This window comes from Eulemur rufifrons, chromosome 15 (assembly GCF_041146395.1).
Source record: "Eulemur rufifrons isolate Redbay chromosome 15, OSU_ERuf_1, whole genome shotgun sequence".
Lineage (NCBI taxonomy): Eukaryota > Metazoa > Chordata > Mammalia > Primates > Lemuridae > Eulemur > Eulemur rufifrons.
The window spans coordinates 75,874,592-75,898,101 of record NC_090997.1 but is presented as its reverse complement, the minus strand read 5'-3'; the positions used below and the strand labels follow the sequence as shown (position 1 = coordinate 75,898,101).

The following is a 23,510-nucleotide window of genomic DNA, read 5'->3' as shown; positions in this document are numbered from 1 at the left end:
GTACAGCCCTTTTAGAAAGTGATTTGGCAAATGTAGTATTAGCCATAGAAATGTTCATTCTCTAACTCAGTAATCCTTCTCCTAGAAATTTATCCTAAGTACAAATTCAAAAGAAAAAAAATTATATAACACAGCATATGGTTATGGCAATGTTATAATAATGAAAACTTGGAAACACTTATACATTCAATAATATATTAAGTTGGACCACAGATTTTGCTTTTTTAGGGGGTCGAAAATGGCCACTGGCATTTCTGGCAGCTGAATATGATATAACCGAATTGCTACGGTTAAATACATCTCAGCATACTAATCCATATATCAAAAACCATAGAAATACACTGCAGTAGACAAAAATTTAAGTGACAAAAAGAATATAAAATTGAATTAAGCATGAAAAGATGCTCCAACTTATATGTGATCTGAAAAATGCAACTTAAAACCATGTGTCATTTTATACCTATTAGCCTGGTAAAATCAGAAAGCTGCATAGTTCTAACATTGATAGATACGTGAACTGCTACTAGGAATGTACACTGGTTCAGTCATTCCAGAGAATTAAGGCTATACGGCTCACATGACCCAGCAGTTTAACTCACAGATACACATCTTCTCCCAAGAGGTACAGACTGTATGTACACCGTAAGTGACCTGCCTGAGGATGTTTATCACAGTGTTATCTGTGGCAGTGGTGAGCTAAAGTGTACGTAAAATGTGGTAGATAAACTCTGAGATTCCAGGCAGTAACTAGAAATAACAAGCCAGAAGTACACAAAACAAATTTACATCAAGACAAACAGAATGGGATGTATACATAAAGATATCATTTATGTACATTTAAAACAGATGGACATAAAAGAAGCACAAATATTTCTTAAGGGTACATAAAAGCCTATACGAATTGAACACAACAAAATGGTGTGAAATGGGGAGAGAAATGAGAAAAAAGGGAATTAATGGATAACATAAAGCCCAACTGAGACCAGCGATGATATGCCAGGATCCAAAAGGGGTGATAAACTCAGCCCTCTACAGCTGAGGTCCTACAAACACACACAAACATACAGAAATATATCAACGATATCATTCATCTACATAACAAAGATAGGCATACTAGATGCAGGTAATGAAAGGTAACACAGAAACATAAAAATAAAAGTTAATTCACATAGGACTTATCTGACTTTTTAATATTTCCTTTATATTATTTAAAATTTAAAAGGCCGGGCGCGGTGGCTCACGCCTGTAATCCTAGCACTCTGGGAGGCCGAGGTGGGCGGATCGTTTGAGCTCAGGAGTTCGAGACCAGCCTGAGCAAGAACGAGACCCCATCTCTACTAAAAATAGAAAGAAATTATATGGACAGCTAAAAATATATATAGAAAAAATTAGCCGGGCATGGTGGCTCATGCCTGTAGTCCCAGCTACTCAGGAGGCTGAGACAGGAGGATCGCTTGAGCTCAGGAGTTTGAGGTTGCTGTGAGCTAGGCTGACGCCACGGCACTCATTCTAGCCTGGGCAACAGAGTGAGACTCTGTCTCAAAAAAAAAAAAAAAAAAAATTTAAAACCAAGAGGAAAAAATACATTTAAATAGAAGCTGCCATTAGAATCCTGTTCTAGTCATCTATATGTTCAAATCAGATCCATTTGTAGAATCAGAGAAACCCCCAAAATTCCTCTAGTCTATAAAAAAAAGTGACGTCCCGAACTTTAGATGGCCATATCTAAATTCCTTCAGGAAGACAGGACTAATGACTGTGGATTTTAGATCTCCAGCTAAGGAGATTCTGCATAGCTTATTCAAAAACTCAATCACAATATTTTACAAATCTTATAACAAATGTAAAACTGCTTTGCAGAGTTCTTGGCAGGTAAGCAATAAAATGTTAACAATACTCTTCCTTCTTTTTTCCTTCTAAAGAATCCAAAAAATTTTAATTGTTTGCTTTTGCTTTGTTCACGTGGAAGATGAATACCCCAGACTAACATTCCCAGACATATTCTTCGCATGGTAACTTTTGGCATAAGGTTAAATGCTGTTCACTCCTTTTAATATCGCAGCTCCACTTTCTTTGCATACTTCTGCCCTTCTCGCTATCATCATAAACACCTGTCACTTTAGGTACTCTCGCTTTCAGAATAGTCTCTTTATATTCTTTCATAGTGGCTTCCTATTGTAAAGCCTACGGGATGCTTCTTCCTTCTTTCCGTAAGTGCACACCCTTCCATAAGCTGTAGTTATCTCTGGTCCCAATGGGGAACACTACTTTAAGCCACCAACATGTGGGAGTTTATATCTTGTCCTGCTGCAAAAACAAAAAATCTGTGCTGGCTGAACCTTTCAGGATAAATTTAACTACGTATGCTGGAATTAGTAAAAAATTAAATTACCTTCCATTGGTGCAGGTGGGTAGGCTAGAAAAATGTCAAGTTTGTAATATTACTAAAGGGAAAAAAAAATACCTTCCCTTCAGAGTCTAAGATTTTGAGATCTTGGAGGTAAATGACCATGATGTACCCATCTTTGAATGTCCTGTGCCTTAATATGATATCTGGTATATATGGTTGAATAAACTTCCTGGTATATAGCAATGAGCCCGATGTGTTTGACTGTAGGTAACACTTTTTTTTTCCTACTGATTTAATATCACACTGGGCAAATCATATGCACCCGTCAAAGCCACAAATCAAACATCATGTTTTACAGTCAGCTCAATATGGAAAGCAGAGAAGCAATTGGCAAATTATAAGGCTCTAATTTAATTGGCTTTATATCATTATAGCCCAAAGTAAGGTTTCACATTGCTTCCTAACTACTTTTTTGCAGTGAGTTGTAAAGATGGCCAATTATATGTCTCAACGCGTGAAGTCCTGAGTGTCTTACCAAGACGCATTCTGCAGCACACAGTCCGCAAAGCACTGGAGAGGTTTCTGGCCCTGGAGAGAGCCAGGAAGACACGTGAGCTGCCGCGGGAAAGGACCACTCTGCTGCGCTTCAGGACGGGGCTCCACCTCCAGCGTTTTAGGTGAGGACCCATGACCATCCCAAGGTTGTAGGTGTCTCTCAGTGACACTGACACTTCTACTTCCAGCTCCAGGCCTCCTCACAGGCCTTTATATCTGCCCAAATCCTGGCCCTCCCTCTGTTTACAGGAACCTGAAGCAAATGATCTAAAAGTATCTACTGCCAGAGGGGAAAGCTGGCCAGGTGCTCCTCAAGAAGCCACTCTGGCTGTATGAACAGCATTCAGGTCCAATAAGGAAGTACTTGTGACAAAACTGACAAAAACCCCAGAGGAATGAAACAAGCCCTTCAGCCTAGCCCACTTCACACTGCATAAATCCTGGAGGCGGGAGCTGGAATGAGGAACCTGCGTGGACCTCAACCCAAGTGCGTCTTGGTGCCCTGCCACCACCCTTCCCACCTGGCAAGAGGGCAAGAGGGCAAGAGGGCCTAGAGTGCCCGGCACACAGGCTCCTGGCTCCTGCATCTGAGAAGATCACAGACACAAGTGCACTGAAAGAAGACTCCTCTCTCCGTGTGCACTAGGACTAACAGAAGGTGCCATCCAGCAGGATGCCTGGGGCCTGGAGGGGTGTGATGGCCAGATGGGAAGGAACCCCTGGTAGTGGTGATCTCTGAAGAATAGAACCTGAGGAAGGCTTAGATTTAAGGAGTGAAAAAAACAATGGCAATAGAAGGGGGAAAAGCAATTAAAGAGATGAGAAAATGAATGTGAGGTCACAGAGGCCATGGAAAAACCTTAAAGGGAGGTGTTGTTGACACTGTCAGATGCTACACAGAGGCCCAGAGACGCAAACCTGGGATGGATAACTGGATGTCATACAGAGTTTCTGAAAGTGCAGGGAGCTCAAGACATGGTGTCAACCCTATTGGTGGGGGAGGGATGAGATCATCGGCTAAAACTAACAGGGTGAAGACAGACCTGGGGGAGTAAGAGGCAGTGAAATTTAGAAGAGTTACTATGGCAAAGATAAGGTTTCAATAGTGTGAACGTTAAGAAGCTACACAACAATAAGGGTTCACCCAGGGGTGGGGTCTCAACACCAGGGTGACAGTCACGTAAAGAGTAAGCAAATACACCACTGTAGTGGCCACCTGTAGAAGATGCAGGGAGCTAGACCAGTGGTGGGTGGGGGACAGAGAGATGCTGGAGGAGAGAACAGCATGGTAGATTAGTTTCCTACTGCTGCTGTAACAATCATCACAAATTTAGTGGCTCAAAAGTAAAAATTAACACAGATTTATTATGTGAATAATTCTGTAGGTTAGAAGTCTGGCATGGGTCTCACCGTTTTCCTTCTGGAGGCGCTAGGGGAGGATCGGTTGCCTTGCCTTTCCTGCCTCCCGGCAGCAGGCTGCTTTCCTTGGCTCAAGGCCCTTCTGCCATCTGCAGAGTCTCACACTGCCACTTGTCTAGCCCTCTCTCTCCTATCACCCTCTTTCACTTTTAAGGACCCTTGCGATTACACTGAGCCACCTTGATAACCCAAGCAGATCTCCTTAAGGTCGGCTGATTGGCAACCTCAATTCCATGTAGGACCCTGATGCACCTTTGCCATGTAACCTAACAGGTTTCAGGAGTTAGGCCATGGGCATCTTTGGGGGGCGATTACCCTGCCTACCACAAATAGAGAACAGATTTGCGAGAAAAGTCAAGAAAAGAGGTTGAGATTCAACGAGAGGATTTTTGAGGATTCAAGTAGTGATGTCAGATGTGGACAGAGAGTGTCCTGGGGGGTTTACGGAATTCAGGACTGGCTAGATATTCCGGATCTGAGCAAAACTGTCAAGAATGATTCAATACTAAGATCCTCCAAACCTGAGCACCTGGCTCCTGTCACAGACCACTGGGGAAAGGGTGAAGTCAGGACATTGGACAGGCTTCATGACGGTGCTTGAAAACAGAAACAGAAGAGTCACCTGTGCATTCCCTGGATCTTGACTCCATAATTTCTACAGATATAGGAAGGACAGAAAGAAACAGTATATAGCCTTTTTTCCCCCTGTTATTATCAATTACCTGAACAAGCACAAACAGAACTTTTGAAAATTATCAGGTTTTCAAATTATATCAGGACCAAATGGGTGCCGGGCTTACACTTATTGAGTCTATGTGTCTCCTTTCCTTATTCCTGGTGAACAATCAACTCTCCACCTTTCTCTATTATAAGGCTGTCTGCATGGGTTATGTGAGGCCAGCAGCACAGTACCTGTCACTACCTCATCTAAAGAGAGAGGACGGTTTCCATGGCATCCAATAGAGGCAAAAATTGTCTGTGTCTCTCTAGATTTTTCTCAGAAAGGGGTACTCTGATTTATGAACAGGAGAATCTGTTTCCAATGAGAGGCATGTCCCTATACTGGAAACTGATGCATTCAGCTATGACAGTTTGAAGATAACAACCACACAATCAGATCATGTGCCATCTCCTTTATGTCACCAAACATCTTTCTGATTACAATTTGCTTTAGGGCAAAATGAGCTGGGTTGGACTAGCAACCCTGACACATTTTCATAGCTATGTGACGTTAAGCAAGTTACTCGAAATCTTTGTGCATTGCTCTCTCATCTATAAAATGAATTACTATCTCATAATGTTGTTGAGAAAATTAGATGATGAATAAAGTGTTAATCTCAGAGTCTGGCACAGAGTAACTGAATCAAAAGCTGTTATTATTAATACTAATGTAGCCAACATAAGTAAATAGCAATTTCAACAGTGTTAAAAAAAATTATAAACCATGAGTAAAAAGGTTTCATTCCAGAAATACAGCAGTGATATAATATTCATGATTATTATAAATTGTTTAAAGGAGAAAAACCATGTCTGATCACTTTGATACATGCCCAAAAAGCATTTGATGACATTAAATAGCCAATATTGTATTTTTTAAAAGTACAAAATTAAAAAAAAACACACCCAACTGTTAGAAAACTTAGAGTGAACTTCCTTAACATGATGAAAAACTTTTAGTTATTTTTTGATATTCATTAGAAATATGCTTCTAAAAAAGCACTACAACACTAAAGAGTTTGTGTATGGGTGTGTGTGTGTATGTGTATATATATATGTATATGTGTATATATATATATATATATATCTCAAAAGCAACTTCCCCATAGAAATGAAACTGAATGATTTCATGATATCACTTCCAGGTCTGCAGTAGCTGGTTAATTATGGAACTAAAGACTGGTGAGCCCCTGCCCTCAGATTTATGGAAGAAAGATTCCAGGTGAGCAGAAGGAAAGATACCCCCAGACACTGCACAAGCTCCACCCTCTTCCTTTAGTTCCCATGGTGCAGTGGAAGGCGAGTGCCTGTGAACAATTCCAGCAAAGCTTTTAAGGCTTCTGGGCATGGTATCTACCTCGTCACTGAATTGCAACACAGAGGCTAAGCTTATGTGATCTGAGGCCAGACCACAAGCATTTAACGTCATAAAGAAAAAACTTTGCAGTGGAGATAAAAGCAGAAACACTACAAACATAATGGAGGTAGTCTGGAAACCTGCAGGATGAAGAGGGAATCCTTGCCATTCATTGGGCGCTACCTGGCACAGGCACAGAGCTGCAAAGCAACAACTGGGCACAAATGCACTACAGGCACCCACACGTGCATCAATGATCTCTTGAGAAATTGAGCACTACCCTAAACTCTCCTGAGGTGTACTTGTATAAACTGAGGTGAGCTTTTATATCAGAAACCAGAAGCAATTTTTTTAAAAGTAAAACACAACCAATATTACTTTATGGTTTATACCCAATCTTGCTCTGAAGTCTCCAGTCAAAGCAACAAGTAAGAGTTTTAAATACTAAAAAGATATAAAAATGTGATTAGCAGATGAATTTTCTACTATATAGAACCAACATTACCATAAAAATGTTAAGAATTCATAAAATTATTCAATCATACATAAGACTATCCAAAAATATTTTTAAAAGATAAGTGAGGCTAGGAACACCCTACTGATGTTAGTACACATGACTATAAAGCCACAGCAATCAAAACATTGTGGTGACACAAACTACAAATAGGAATTAAGTGTAAAATAAAAGTGCCATTCCAAATCAGTGAGAAAAGGCTGTTTTTTTCCCATAAATACCATGTAACTTCAGGTTAGACGGGAGGTTTTGGCATCACACAGATGTGAATGAGAGTTCTGGTCTGCCCCTTGCTCGGTGGGTGACCTTGGCAAGTGACTTTACTTAAGCAAAGACAGTTTCCCAGTGTGTAAAATGGGGGTGCTATGGACTCCAAAAAGTTACTGTCAACACTTGAAAGGCAATTCAGAAAAAGCACTCTGCAATGTGCAGAGTAAGGGCTCATGAACTCTAAGGATTATCAAACATTGGCTAAGATTTGGAGAAAAGTTTAGGGGGTTCTCAGATCAGTGTGGATGGATTAAAGATTTCATAATAAAAAATAAAGTCATAAATGTCTTTGAAGAAAATATAGGGCTTGTATTTGCTTCAAGAACCACCATTCTCTGCAGAGATGCAAACATCTCAAATTATTGTCCTGACAATGTAAAAAGTGCAATTAAAATATTCAATACTGTTATTTAGCATATTAAGGGTAACTTCTGGAAAATCTACATTATAAGCTGTTACAATAAAAAAAATGTGTCAGGGAAGAATGAACTTTGTACTCCATACGACCTTTGTATTTGAACCTCTGACACAGAGGAAGATGTCATACAGCCCGAATGGACTAAGACAATGGGCATACATGGGTTTGATTCATATGAAATTGGCTTTTATATTCTCTATATTTTCTTCTAAAGTGTAAATTTGCCCAGTTAGGTCCATTTTCTTATAAAAAGCCATTTTGAGAAGAGTATTTTGGAGGGTGGGAGAGCAGGTAGGAAGGAGAAGAGAAGGAACACCAAGCATGAGGAAGAGCAGAAAGAACCTATCGGGGAGGAGTGTCCCCTGTGGGCTAGATGCTTTATTTCACTCATCGTGATCACAGAGTTAGAGTCTTTCTCCCTTGTACCCTCCCCAGTTTACCTCTAATTTGACTTTTCAAAGCTTAAAAACACTGAGCATATTTAGTCTAATCTGCTTTCTTACTCTCGGCCCAAACCACATTTGGGCATTTCTCTTATAGTGAGATTTTTTCATAAGGCAAGCAGACAGAACAAGACAGATTAATCAGGGAACAAGATTTGTATTATGCAGACCACTACGGTTATAATGGGACCAGACTCTGAGCTCAAGCTTGTACGTAGCACGATAGGTTTTTTAAGACACAGCTGCTTGGTTCAGTGACTGTACCTTTCTGTTCCACCAATGACAAGAAAACGTGTGTTCACAGGGAGTGCTAGGGCTGAGAGAGGTCAGGGCAGGAGTGTCCCTTGTGCCAAAGCTGGTATAATCACAGTCAGGGGTGTTTGTTTCAGAGCTACTTAGCTGTAGACATTCCTACTTCCTAACTATCAGAATTTCTAAGGAAATATAACTGAAATTCTAGACTATAAATCCATTTTCCCCTTTGGAACATATTTTCTATAGAACAATGTTTACCACATTGTTGATATTTTGAGTTTTTGCAAACAGTATGGATAAAAATGTCACCAGTGATACTGTCGAAAATAGAGCAGAGAAGAGAGAAAAAGCAACAACAGTCTATGGAGGCCCAAGAATGGCCCAGAATCTCCTCTGGAGGCTTATGGAGCTTCCAAGTCATGAGAAATAGAAACTTCTCTCTACCCCATGTGTCTATTTTATGTCTCAGGTGTTCACTAACTGCTCAGAATGGCAACCAAGAAATTAGGTTGTTCAGACTATAAAATAGGAATAAATGCTGTGGGGCTGGAGGGTCTGCAGCATTTAATATTTGGACTTCCTCCTATTTAGGGTGCTTACTCTCTTTGCTCTCTTTCTACTTCCATTTCTCAGTATTTGTTAATCTAAGAATTATAAAACTAGTTAATTACTATGGAATTGGGAGGTGTCAGATCTTGGGTTTTAAGAATTATGGTACCTTTTATATTCATGCTTATGACCATAATTACAATGATCATGTAGTTTTAATTTTATGTTTAATTAGTTACAATGCTTGCTACCAATTCTTTCATAGAATGACTCACTTATTCTTCAGGCCTAGATTGTGACACATCTCAGACAAGAACATCCCTCCTCCTCCATAAATTTGTTTCAGGCAATCTATGACGCAAGAGGTATCTTTCTGAGATCTTGTATGTCCAAGAATGTTTGGTTGTTCTTTGAACCTGAAAACAACTTTCACCGCACAACTCTGAAAAAGATTTTAATTCCTCTGGTGTTCACTGCTATGGAGACTGACTCTCCTCTTTGCTCCTTTGTAGGTAACTTTTAAAAAAAAAATTTGTCTTTACAATTTACCCAGGACCTATAAACATCTGCTACAGTTTATCAAAGTGTTGAGTTTCCCTCTAAATTCTGCCTAAATATAATAAGCTCTTTTGATTTCTACACTTAAGTATGAGTTTCAGCTTACAACAGCATTCTTCTAATCTGATACTGCCTTTGATTACTGCATCTATTGTTTTGGCCTTTTCTCCAAGAACACCTTCGATTCTTAGAGAGTCTTCATTCACGCCTCCCATTTCTGTCACCTTCTCTCTTATCAGTTTCATTCCTTCAGCCACATTCCATGCACTCTGGGGATACCTTTCAGGTTTGTCCTGCTCATTGCCTAGGTGTTCACTGGTATGACATCACTAAAACATCAGTCTGACTGCCTTGATAGTCCCAAGAAGCACAGGCCTATTTCCATCCTAATAATCTCAATTTATGTTATGCTCAAATCCCTTAAACTCATTCTGCTTGATTAAAAAAAAAATATATTAGGTTCTTGACATCCTATTTCTCCATGAAAATCCATTTTAATTTTGGATTCTTTGATTCTTTGAGATCTAAAATACCAGAATGATCACTACTTTTAAACAGAAGGGCAAGCCCATTCTACATTTGTGACTTTACCTATTTGTGTTTGGAAATTAACTTATCAAAATAATATAACCTTGGCTTTCTGAACTTGCTATGTGCAACAAAGATTAACGATAGATATAAAATCTTCATACATGTGGTTACACAAAAACTCTAAGAAAAAGTAATCTGTGATGGAAAAGTGTCAGGATTGCTTTTGTGGGAAATAACTCAGTAGTTGTTTACTTCCATGTCGTGAAAAACAAAAATATATAGCAAAGGAAAAGGAGAGAGTTACATTTGTTTTTTCTTGGTAAATTTCTTTTGAATTCAGAAGGGGAACCTATGATTTAAGATGATTAATATAGACATCACAGATTTATTACTGAAAGCTAAATTCATTCTTTATAATGCAGAGGTTTTGTTTAAATAAATCTGACTATGATAATCACAAAACTAGCCATACTCCTATTGAAGTCCTTTGTGTTTGTTATTTTTATGACCTCACAATTATAATTTTCTTAAAATTTCTACTTTACTATACAGGATTCTTGGTATTAACCTTTTCTATTAGAACATTACACAGTCACAATAATGTATTTTATTCCAATTTAGGCTTGCCTACCTTATTTATAAAATGTCTCCATCACTTTCCAATCTTCTGACTGCATAATGTTTCAACTGAAGAACTTCCCTAAACTGAAATGTTACCCACGTTTGTAAAATTCCCATTCCTAGCCCCACGTTCTTAGAAGCAAAGAAGTGCACCATTCTAAGATTAAGGAAAATGCAATCCTTTAATATAAAAGTATCCTGTGATATAATTCATGCCAATTTAATATATTTTGATACTGTAATACAGACCAAACATTTTTTGACACATTTATAAACATCTCAACGTACCTGTATCAAATTTAAGTTAATAGCTAATGTTGAAAAATATATTAAGACATATTATTACCAAATAATTCCTTAAGAGTTTACATAAATAAGCAGGATAAATGAAAAAGGAGTCCTCTATTTACATGAGTAAATACAAACGCCAGCACAGACGGGTTAAGTTCACTTATTCTAGAAGCTTTTGTTGATGCTTATTATGTGCCAGGTGCTGCGCTAGGTGCTGGATCTAGATTTATCTGATGCCATCTGCTTCAATGTTATTACTACACTTCCTTTCTCCTACTCTCCCTTCAAAAACAAAACATTTTTAAAATCAGTACCATGTTGTTACAATCAGGCAATTCTAGTGACTCAATCATTCCATAACATCCTTTATCACTATCTTAAGTGTTGTGTTTTTCTAAGTGTCAGGAGATAGCAATGGATTATTACCCAAGGCTGAAGCGGGGCACAGACAAGCCTAATTCAACAAGTGCAAACATTTCCTTTTTAAAATATGCTTCTTTAGATCAGGCAGGTAATGTAATAGATGTGGAATAGATACCTACAAAAAGTAATTACTTTCTTGCACATTGCTTATAGAACTTTATATCTGTTTAATGTTTTTGCAAAGCCCTTGCTTTTATTCCGTTTTCTATATTTCCAGATTATTAATATTAAAAATAACTACACAATGTATAATATGCAAAAAAAGAAAAAAGAAAGAAAACAAACTCCCTTGCAATTTCTGTACCCAGAGAAAACGAATATCAACATATTGTTAAATATCCTTGTGGTCTTTTTCTCTATACATATATTGATTATCATTTGTTGTCCAGTAACGTTTCATTTTGACTCTCTCTGTGTTCCCTGGATTACTTTTTTTTTTTTACACATACAGATTCAGCTCACGCCTGTAAGTAGCAATTTGTGGGCCCTTCACCTGAAATCTAAGTCTCTCTAGACAAATTTACTTAGCATCTCAAAAACACCTCCAAACACAAATTCATTACCTTCCTTCCTCCTTGAGCTTCCTAGTTTGTCAGTTTTTTACTCTCTTCCCTTTCTCCCTCACACACTATGCTGGGCACCAAATATTGCCATTTCCATGAGCAAAATCTCTCCTCAGTGTGCCCTTTCCCGCAGCCGCAATGTCAGACCAGTCAGCCTGCCTTTGTCCTGTCACCTTCATGGCGGAGTTAATGGAAACAAAAACGTATAGCAAAGAAAAAATAGGGACTGCCATTTCTTATCGAAATTCTCCTCCACTGGCCCCCCAGAGGCTACAGGACAAAGTTCAAATCCTCAGCAGGCCAACAAGATCCTCCCATTTTCCTCTCTGTTCTCCCACCCTGACTAGCGCCACCAAAAGCAGCAGAGAACTGGACCTGACACCATCTGTAACTTGAGGTCTGATGCTCCCCCTGGTGGCAGAGAACAGCATCCCAGGCCGGGAGCCTGGGGAAAACACCAGGCAGACCCTGCGAGATCAAGCAAACCAGCCAGCCCGGATGGGAGTTGGTCACCCACATCAGATTTGGAAAAGGCCAAAGAATGCTGAATTCAATGGCCCACCCAGAGGTCTTATCAAAGCGCTGAATTCTCCTGAGGAAATGTCTCAAACGTCCAAACCAGTTGTTATCATTATCAGTCCTGAGAGGAGATGATATGCTATAAAGGCATTTCTTTAATTATTGCTACCAAATAAAATTACAAGATAATTCTTACCCAATGACTACACTGTCACCTATATACTTCCAGAATTTTCACGAAATTCAAACAAATAAAAAGAGAGTATTCATTCATCTATGTATTAATTCTTCCCTTCAACACACATTTAAAGAGCACGTGTAATGCTGCAGATACTACACAAAGCCAATGCTATAGGCTAAGTCACCCCTCCCTGTACATAGGGAATCAGATAAATCCATGATAACGATGCATAAGGGAAGTCTAACCTAGACAGGGACAGGGACAACTTCCCAGAAGGAATGACTGAGCCGATTTGGTTAAGCCAAGTAATAGCAGGTCTGGTAAAGAGTGAAGGGTATTGTTTTAGACTAGGCATTATACATTCAACAGAGTACACCACATTGGAAAGCTATCTGAATGCAGCAAGAAGTCAGGTGTAAAAGATGATGTGAAATGCAATTTTCCTTAACCCCCACCCCCTTCCTCTTTTTGGAAATAAGGACTAACACACAATACTTTAAATTTTAGGAAGAAACTTATTAACAACACAAGTCTCTTTCCATTGGTTAACGGTTATAGCTTTTCATAAAATACTGAATGGCTTGAGATTAAAAGCATCCATTAAGATATGTAATACATTATACAAGCATCTTAGCCCACTGTAATGCTACAAACCACGTGCTTTTGGCTGCAGCTAGCTCATCTGCCTGTGCAGGAGCCACGTCAGCAAGGCAGCACTCATTGCCAACTCAAGAGCAGTCCATTTTATATGTAGAGCACTGTTAGAAAGTGACATTAAGCATGGACACAAGATATGTCTCCCAGGAACTTTGGCACTAACTTAGAGACCAAGTTTAGGGCCCTCCAGAACCAGTCTCATTGCTCTGCTACATGACCACATTTCATACACTATATTTGCAGTATGTTCTCAGAGACCTCCCTCAATTTTCTCTCCCTTTGTCTAGCAGTCTTGAGTATACCATAACCTGTGTGCCAGCCATGTCAAGTCCTGACTACTGGTACCCTTTATTTATTTCATTTGTATTCACTTTGGAATATACTCCAGGCCTGTATGTGATAGGACAATAGGAGTGAGATGGATGATCCAAGTAAAGCTAGATATGCCAACTTCTGCTAATGCAGTTTCAGATTCAACAGCTATTCTGAGAAACTATATAACACTGTGGACTCATTTTAAGATTCCCTTTAACTAGAATTCCCAAGTGCTTGCTTTTTTTCTTTTTAACTGACAGATGCTAGGCCATGTCTCCTCCATTTTCTATTGCCAAAAAGTACAAGCATTTCTATCAATGTGTTCATGGATATGTCTATATATATGTTAAGGAAAATGCATATTTCCCACAAAGGGAAAGTGACCATTCATTAGATACATTTTTATTAGCATGCAATGTGTCCTAGGGACTGTGCTACATGCTGGGAACACAAAAGTGAACAAGACAACATTATTTCACTGTGATCCCTTTATGTGAGATTAGGTACATAAACCAAGGGCCCAGGGCATGTAGCAGCTGCTCAATAAACTGTTATTAGCATGCTCACTTATAACTTATAGTCTTTTAAAAATCTTCAGAGATTTTTAAAATGAAAATACTACAATAGTGCCAATACTCACCAATACTATAATATCTCTTTAGTTCTGTACGCCTGATCTCCTTTAACTGATTAGTTTTTCTCTTTTTTTTCTCCTCAGTAATATATTCCTCTTCCACAGCAATATTGCTCTTATCTTTTTCTAGAATGACTGTATTAGCATCTTCTTTTCCAGCATGAGTCCTTGTAGCTATAGCTGAGGCTGTTTCTGCATTTTGTTTGGCTTGTTTTTTCTTTTTCAATCTAGGAGTAAAGAAAAAAAGGAAAAACATTGGAGAAATGATTTGCTGGTAGGAATCATATTAATTTCATGCAGTTGGGCTTTGAAAACTAATTAACTGATAGAGGAAACACTTTCCTTATAATATTGTTCATTACATTTTCCTGTTATTTTTTCCTTTTCTAATCATTTACACATTCTTATGTGGCAATTTGTGGACTTTACCTTAATTTTATATCCTCAACACTATGTCTCAGAAAATTAAAAGAAAAGGCTCTAGGCCTAAGGAAAAATGAGATTCTTCTACAGGCTATTAAATGTTGAGTATTTTTTAAAATCAAGATATATAGTAACCTCACTAAAATGTCATGTTTGGAGGATTACATTTAAAAAAAAAAAAGTGCTTCTGGTTTTCAATGTTACATTTGGACCGATGGGCAAGCACATTTGTAAAAACAAGTCCTTTCTAAACAGCTCACACGCTGATTAGAAAGATTTGGCAAGGTGTGAACTGAATCAGGTCTGCATAACTCTTTTCCTTTATGCATATGACAATGGTACTGAAAAAAGGGCTCATTTTCCTGAGACAGAAAATGTTATAATGACAATATATAATTATCATTACGATTTCTAATAGTTGACTGATACATTGCTTAACTTTTGATGCTTTCTTTACTCCTGAGTCAAGGATGTGTAAGAGATGAAGTTTATCATAATTGACTGAAATCCAATGATTAAAAATATTTTCCAAATGATGCATCACTCTGTAATTAATTGATGCGTCACTCTGTACTTGCTAGTCCTTGAGAATGATTTTTGCCTTACCAAAAACATAAACTTTTTGAGAACAAGGATCTTGGCCTCTAATATATGTGGCACTCTGCTCACATGTAAATATTTTTTTCAATTAGGACCCTTTTCCCTGTGTCTAGATAGAAAGTTTCCAGGCATAGTTTTCTCTTACACATTTCTATTTCCTTTGCCCTCTTGAGCATCTATATAATTTGATGTTGGGCAATGGATAAGAAAATATTTGGGTAGAAAAATGAGACAACTGTAGGATAATACGGGAACTAAGGTTTGATTTTCTGCTGCACTGCTCTGTGATGTTGGATGAATCAATTTGACAGTCGAGAGAGGTCCCTCCCTGAGGCTATGACTCTTAAGAGAGATCTGACCTCAGCTAAGAGTCCAACTCCTTGAGCCTCAGTTTTCTTTTTTTTTTTTTTTTTTTGTTGAGACAGAGTCTCACTTTGTTGCCCAGGCTAGAGTGAGTGCCGTGGCGTCAGCTTAGCTCACAGCAACCTCAGACTCCTCGGCTTAAGCGATCCTACTGCCTCAGCCTCCCAAGTAGCTGGGACTACAGGCATGCGCCACCATGCCCGGCTAATTTTTTTCTATATAGATTTTTAGTTGTCCATATAATGTCTTTCTATTTTTAATAGAGACGGGGTCTCACTCTTGCTCAGGCTGGTCTCGAACTCCTGACCTTGAGCGATCCACCCGCCTCGGCCTCCCAGAGTGCTAGGATTACAGGCGTGAGCCACCGCGCCCGGCCAGCCTCAGTTTTCTGATACATTAAATGGTGATAATTGTACTTCCATAGCCATCTAACAGGGTCTTTTTTTGGGACTGAGATATCGTATGTCAACATGTAACACAAAACAATCAGAAACAGAAGTAGTAAAATATTCCCTGATACAATCATATACTGACATGACAACTAAGCATGGTAAGATATACAACATTCAGTTTCTGGGATAAGTTTCCACTATTCCAACAAGATATTTCAACTAGGCTGTTATTTACTGAACACTGAGCAGCCAGGTTCTTAGATTTTCATTTGCCAATAAATGAGTATATAGCCTAAGAGACAGGACAGCTAGAAAAAAGTCAAAGATGAATATACTCCCCATCTCTTAGTTTAGCTATCTTTTTATGTTTGCTTGTTTAAACAACAACTACAACAACAACAAAAAAATCACAAATCAAACAAAATTGGGGGACGGGGGTGGGGGGAGGGGATGGGTGCACACCTACATGATGAGTGCGATGTGCACTGTCTAGGGAATGGACACACTTGAAGCTCAGACTAAGGGGGATGGGGGGGCATGGGCAATATATATAACCTGAACTTCTGTACCCCCATAATGAGCTGAAATAAAAAAAAGAAAAAGAAAAAGAAAATAGGGAACTTTAAATTAACATTTATATTATAGTGGTATCATCAAACTGCTCGTAAAAAAAAGGGGGATTATTTTAAGTAAACATGTTTTTATTTTCTATCCTCAGATTTTGAACTGTTTTTCTGGTAAAAGAGTAGGTGGCTCTTTGCAAGGTTGAGTCAGATAATGCCCCTAAAAAAATAAAACTTTCTCTCCTGATCAAAATTCCTGTTTCAAGCAGAAATTAACATGCAGCAACCTAAATACCATACAGAGATCATCTCTATTTTACATAGGGAGGTTTGTTTATGCAAAGAGCTGATCTCCTTATCCAAAATGCTGGCTATGGATGCACTGATCTTGTTCTATATACTAGCTGATCAAAAATATGTTTAAGATGAACCCAATTGCCCCCTTCCAAAAATAATTCCTTCTAGGAGAAAAGAGATGTCAAAATTTAGTTCTATGCAGCCTGAGATACGCTGCTTCTTAATCTTTTGAATTTTTCCATTTTAAGTTGATTTAACTGTCCTCATTTCACTGTCCCCACGATAATTAAACTCACTCAGATCTAGGGCATGTGTTTTGATGAAGGCAGCACTGTTTGGGGACATCTCATTAGAGACTGATTTTCACACATGGAAATAACAAAATGGGATACATTGTTTTATTGTTTTATTCATTCTCCCCCCTCCTTTCCACACAGACCATTATTGTCAACACATACAGCCAACAGTAGTTGTTACTTCAGAAAAAATGCTACAAAATAGCAATACCAAACTAGCTTAACAGCAAACAGAGTATAATTTGATACTTTAGAAATTCTACAATCAGCTACATTTTTGTTTTGACTAGGGTACTCAGGGGAGTTTGTTTCTCTAGAGGTTATCCATAAAACTGGAACATTTCGATCTTGCAACCTGATATCAGATGTGTTTCTAGAAGCCCTCTGCAAAACCCTTCCTTCCAAGCATAGAAACACACTTTTAACACCTTTTCCAAAAGCAAATAACTGTCAACCTGATGAATGTGGTATAGTTAATGCTCTTCAAACAATCTTTTTTATGGCTTTTATTTTTTAAAGTTTCTCTTTTGTTTTTTCATTTATGTATCTATCTTGGTAAGACATTCTCATAATAACGATTTGTTATCACTAAATTAAGGTAAACTGGAAAAAAAGAAGTCTTGCAGAAAAATGAACTTCCTTTATTTCATTTAAACATTTTAATGACCCTAAATATATACTTATTTATATTATGGGGTAAAAAAAATACTTCACAAATCATCTTAAACAGATGAGTGATTGAACAATAATGAAATATATTTAATATTTGATTGCTGTGAGTACAAGTAAAAAAAAAAAACCACTCAAACCTTTATTTTGTTATGTTGCACTTGTCATTCTTTAAAATAGATCACAATTGCATAAAAGAAGTGTTTTCGACTCGAGCCTCTCCTACTACTATAAAGGACGCCTGTCACTTCTCTGTTCCCACTGGTCACATCAGCCTTTCACCATCTTTCTGCCTGGACTACTTTTTACAATATTATTTATTATTCTTGTTTTATTATGAAAATAATATGTGTTCCTGCCAGAAAATTTTCAAAATGCAGACAAGTACAAAGAATAAGACTTAAATTAAATGCAATGCTAACACTAAGAAGCAGTCATTGTTTGGGGGAGAGAATGTGAAAGTCAGTAGAAAAGGTAAATTGTTACCCTTCAGACCTTCTCCAAGGGCAGAAGAGTGAGGGACTGTGGCTCAACATGGTGACTTGAGCTTCCTATTTATATCTTTCCATAATGGAAGAGTAAAGGGATTTTTAATTCTGGACTCTCTTGGCTTATTTACATTAAAATGGGGCAGGCACTTGTAGAATACACACATACCCCATTTTTTCCCTAGTAGTGTCCCAGCCCAGAGTTAGACTGACTGAAGAAGTGAATAAGGTGATACTACTAAAGAACTCATTTTTAATAGCTGAATGAAAACTGGTTTTCTTCTGAAGCTTTTTCTTTTACTAAAGGAGAGAGGAGAGTTTGGGCACTGGCGGTACTGGTACTCAAAAGTCAGTGCCTTGGGCAAGTTTCTGAGTCTCTGTAAGAGGTCCCTTCTTGGCTCCCTAAGATCACTGGAAGGCAACACAAAAAGCCACCAAATGAGGAGGCTTTTGTTAGCACTTAGAGTGAACGCTTCAAGAAGGCAGGGATTTGTTTTGTTAAATGCTGTGCTCCCAGGGCTTGTGCATGGCACACATGGGGTGCTCAAGAAACATTTTTTAAATAAATGAATAGATAAACGAGTCTATGTTCTGATTTAGTTGAGATCTGCTCTCCTACAAACTTGTCATTTCATAGCTTTCTCTGATTAGCAGTGCGTTCTCAAAAATAAACTCCCATCTCCTCAATTCCGTACTTAATTTAAAAAGAAAATATATTAGCCACATATAATTAAAAATGTATTAAACTGCAGACTTCTTTATTTAATATTAAATTAGTGATTTTATATGACTCTTTCCTTAATTTTATAATTTGGGATCCATGTGTTTTTGAAAAAAGTGCCATAGACAAAAATATCTAGCATGGCACTGTTCAATATGGTAGCCACCAGCCAGTTGCATATGGTTATTAAATTTAAAACTAGATAAAAATTTAAAATTCAGTTCTTCAGTTATAAGAAAGACATTTCAAGACTCATGTGTGTGGGTATAAGCCTACCTAACATGTACAATGAACACTACTGGAGTGATGAGCACACTCGTAGCCCTGACTTAAGCATTATAGAAGCTATCCATGCAACCAAATATTTGTGCTCCCTTAATATTCTGAAATTAAAAAAAGACTCATGTGCTAGTAGATACTTTCTTGGACAACACACATAGAACTCTTCTATCATCATAGAAAATACTGGACAGTACTGGCCTAGAGCTACAATTAGCCTTAGTGCTATAGCAAGAGCCTAGATGGAAGGGTGAAGACAGTAATAATATTTAAAACTTAATGAGTATATGCACAGAATATGTTTATAAGAGTACACAAAAAAAACTGGTAAAAAAAAAAAAAAAGTTTCCAGAAAAAGAAAGTTATTGCTGGGGGTGGGGAGGATTAAGAAAAATTACCTCTCATTGTGTTTTAGTTTGTACCTTTGGAATTTCATACCATGTACAATAGGTGTTCAAAAAATTGTGTGCTTAGTCCATGAACTCTCTTTTCTACTATAAGAATAATTTAACACAGAAATATTGTCAAATTTTAACTGAATTTTACTTTTTCAAAAAATTACAATACTCTTGAAAGAGCTTTCTTCTAACAACTACTGAGTTGACTAAGGAACCAGGCCGCATACTAAGTACCTGACGTATATTACTCTAGTCTCAAAAAGCCCAATGAGGTAGGCAATTTTATCGCTATTTTACAGATAAGAAAAGGAAGGCTGAAGACAAGCCATTTCCCAAGGTCATAGGGCACAGTTTAGTTGAGGTTACAGCCAATTGCCACAGGGTCTCCCAGGAGCAACTTCTAAATATGTTATGTGGCATATATGTATATCTCGACTTTAAAATAAAATCCACTGGACTTTGGAAATTCTATGAACTATTTGGGGGCCTTACAATCTAGTGGGCTCCAACGGAGAGCGCCCTTACAGGAAGATTTGAACCCTCATCTAGGTTCTGGGCTTGGCTTTCTCTGTTATCAGCTTTGTGTGAACTTTGGAAATATGATAAACCCTCTGGGATTTCTAAGTAAACAAAAGCAAAAAGCGACATGATTTTCAAGGTCCTGCCTGGCTCTCACAGTTTATACTTGGCCGAGAAGATTAGGAAACGTGTTAGAACTGTTTTGATGTTAAAAAAAATTTTTTTTTTTAATCCAAACTAAACCTTCCCTGGAGTCCTGCACTTCCCTGTGTTCTCTAAGTTTCACTCTGATTACATTTTCCTGCCACTGCAGAACATCCAGCCCTGGGAAAGTCCAGAGGTCAAGACAGAGCACCATGCGTATACAAAGGCTATCAAAACAAAAACAAAAACCAAACCACTACCACCAATAACAAAAAAACACTGTTCTACAGTCAGGGGCTAATAGCTCCAGGGAAAAAAAAAGGGAAAATGTCAAAACTGACCAACCATGAGGGCAGAATAGTCCTCCTTAATACAAAATTTCTCCTTAAAATTACCTCTGTAGGGAAATAGAATACATCAAAGATGTATACATAACATTATTTCATGAAAAAAGTTGTAAAACAGTATTGTAGTATGACTCCATTTTTTGTGGGGAAAAAGAAAATAAAGTAACCCCCCCCCAAACCAACAACAATACATATAAATATACATGTGAGGTAGTATAGGAGGTGGACTATGGCTACCTGCCTGAGCCTTGAGCCAAAGCTTAAGTCTGCTTACAACACTGAACAAAAGCTTTGAAAATGATTTTAACACCCAGCTTCAATAGAAGGTAGCTGTGTTTTCTTTAACAGGACGTGGCAACCATTGGAGCAGGGGTCCACCGGCCCCAGTCAAAGCCAGCACAGACTGGTTACTGCTAAGATGAAATCCAAAGTTGACTGCTCATAGAACTTTTGCTTCATTTTAATCCTAAAAATCACACCCAAGGGTGGAGATTCTACATGCTAATAAGACATGCGATGTATGAAGAAGCATGATCGCCAGATGGGCAGCTGCCAGCAAAACTCTGCCCCTACGTGCTATAATTCCAATGCTGGCGTCAAACTTCTCTACCCTTTACAAGTTCCTCAGCCCTTTATGCAGAGAACCAGTCTGGTCACTCTTTAACCAGCACTGTTTCCCCTTTTGTTCAAGCAAAATCTTCCCCCTCATAAATCCTTGCTTGTATAAATTCCTTTTTCGTTCTAGTGCCAATTTCTATTGACTCAGGGACCAAGAACCGTGAGGTCAGTAACATACGTATGTAGGTTTGGTGGATATACGAGAAAATGGTTGGTCAATGGGAAGGGGAGAGAACTTTTACTTTATATTTACATAATTCAGTGTTGTTGAATTTTTTATACAGCAAGCATATAATATTACTTCTGTAATTCTAAGGCCAATAAACAACAGCAAAAATTAAATATCTGTAGCTATGGCAACATTTTGCTAAATCTCATTGGATGGTTTATTCTATCTCCTGAGCCCAGCTATCGCAGTGAGTTCCTGGACTGCAATCCTGCACCTCTTTTTTTTTTCCATCAGACAGAGCTGGCAAAGCTGGTCTATCTCCCTCAGAGGGACCTTCTCCTGGTTCTTGTTCTTGGCTGTTCTGGCTGTGATTTTGTCATTGTACTGTTCTGACCTTCAGAGTCTAGGCTGTTTTTTCCTGGTTGTCTAATTCTGACTTTTGTCACCGCCAGACTCAGGGAAAAGGGTGCTACAATGGAATGAGCTCAGCCTTTCAATAGAAACATTTGTGTTTGAATCCTCTTTTGTTCCTTGGGTGCATCCTTGAGCAAGTTACTAAATCTAAACCTCAAGTTCCTTGTCCTTGAAATAAAAATAATAGCCTTAAATGGGTTTTTGTGAAGATTAAAGTAAACAGTACACAGAAAACTTAACTTTTGTAACCTGTGCTTGGTTTACAGTAAGAGCTCAATGACCAAAAGTTACCAATATGTCATGCTGCTGTTGTTCTCACCTGGGGATTGCTAAGAATCCAAGTAAATGAGAGAACATATATAGGCACAACAAATATAACACAACAAAGAAGGTATCAGAAAAATATCAAATATTAATATGTGCTCACATTCTTTTTCTCATTATACATAAATTTGATTTAACTCTGCTATGAATTTAGTCAGCAGCTATTGACAAATAAACAAAGCTATGTATTATTTCCAGAAGAACATCACTTCTTGTATTTCATTTCGTTTTGTGATTTCATAAAGTTTGGATTTTCTATTGAAATTTTCCACTGAAAATCTCTAACTGTGATAACAATATATGCCAAATAAAATCAAACTTAAAGGCAGGGGGATAAAAATAGTTAAAACAGCAACTCAACAAAAATTCTCTCTTTGAATCATGGTCAAATAAAAACAAAAAATTTAGGAGTAATCCCTGCAAAAATCTATAGATGTACCTAATTCTAGTGTCATTCCTTGGGATGGAAATTCTTTTTTTCACCTTTTCTAATTGTGATAATGCAATTCCTCCCACTCCTAAAACTGAAATTCATTAGTTAAAATGAAAATATTCTGGTTTCAAAGAACTAAGTTAGAAAAAGAGGTCCTTTGGCTTTGAGTTCAACAACTAGCAATATATCCTCATACAAGTATATTTACACATAACGGAATTTCCCTTGGCCTCAAGGAACAACCACATTCTAATAATGGCCAATAAATAGAATGCCAATGAGTGGGAAACCAAAAAAATGCAATTTCCATTCTCTAGGATTTCCTTGTACTATTAAAACAGTGGTGGGGTCAGCATTCTTAGGGAAATCTGGTAACCAAAGTGCAGGTGGCAGAAATGTTCAAAAACAAATTCTCACTCTCTCAGAGGAGCCTTAGGGTGGGTTCACAGGAGACATTTCAGAGAACCTTACAAATTCCCCCCAGTACAAGATTACAATGACACCGCTGCAAAATGGATGCACTCTGTGTGGAATGTCTGCTTGTATTTATGAAACTAAACAGGCTTCTGTTGAATATATAGGAGGCCCCACGTGGGAGTCTGGTTCCCTTTTTTAAAAGTCAGGATGCTGAGGCACAACCTGAAAAAGTTATACGGGAATCAGTGGCGCAGACAACGGTAATATATATCTCAGCTATAAACTGAGAAAGGGAACCAGAAAAGAGAACTTGCTCCAGTAATAAGAGAATTGTGTTGTGCTAAGAGCAATCAGCAAAGTCCTAGAAATATGATATTTACATATTAGGAATTTTACTGCTTATCAACCAAGAATAAGCTGAAACAAAGCAACACAGAAATTAATCAAAATCTGCAAATAGAAATGTTAAGAAGTGACAAAGTATTTGGAAGTTGTT

The 23,510-nt window shown here is 38.0% G+C and overlaps 1 protein-coding gene across 1 annotated transcript in view; it reads right to left on the bottom strand.

Moving 5' to 3' along the window:
* NCOA7 (nuclear receptor coactivator 7) overlaps positions 1 to 23,510 on the bottom strand; it is a 131,759-nt gene that overhangs the window by 56,254 nt on the left and 51,995 nt on the right. Inside the window, exon 3 of the mRNA XM_069489139.1 lies at positions 14,147 to 14,367. Coding sequence (XP_069345240.1) covers positions 14,147 to 14,367 — 221 coding nt within the window. The remainder of the gene's footprint in view (positions 1 to 14,146; positions 14,368 to 23,510) is intronic.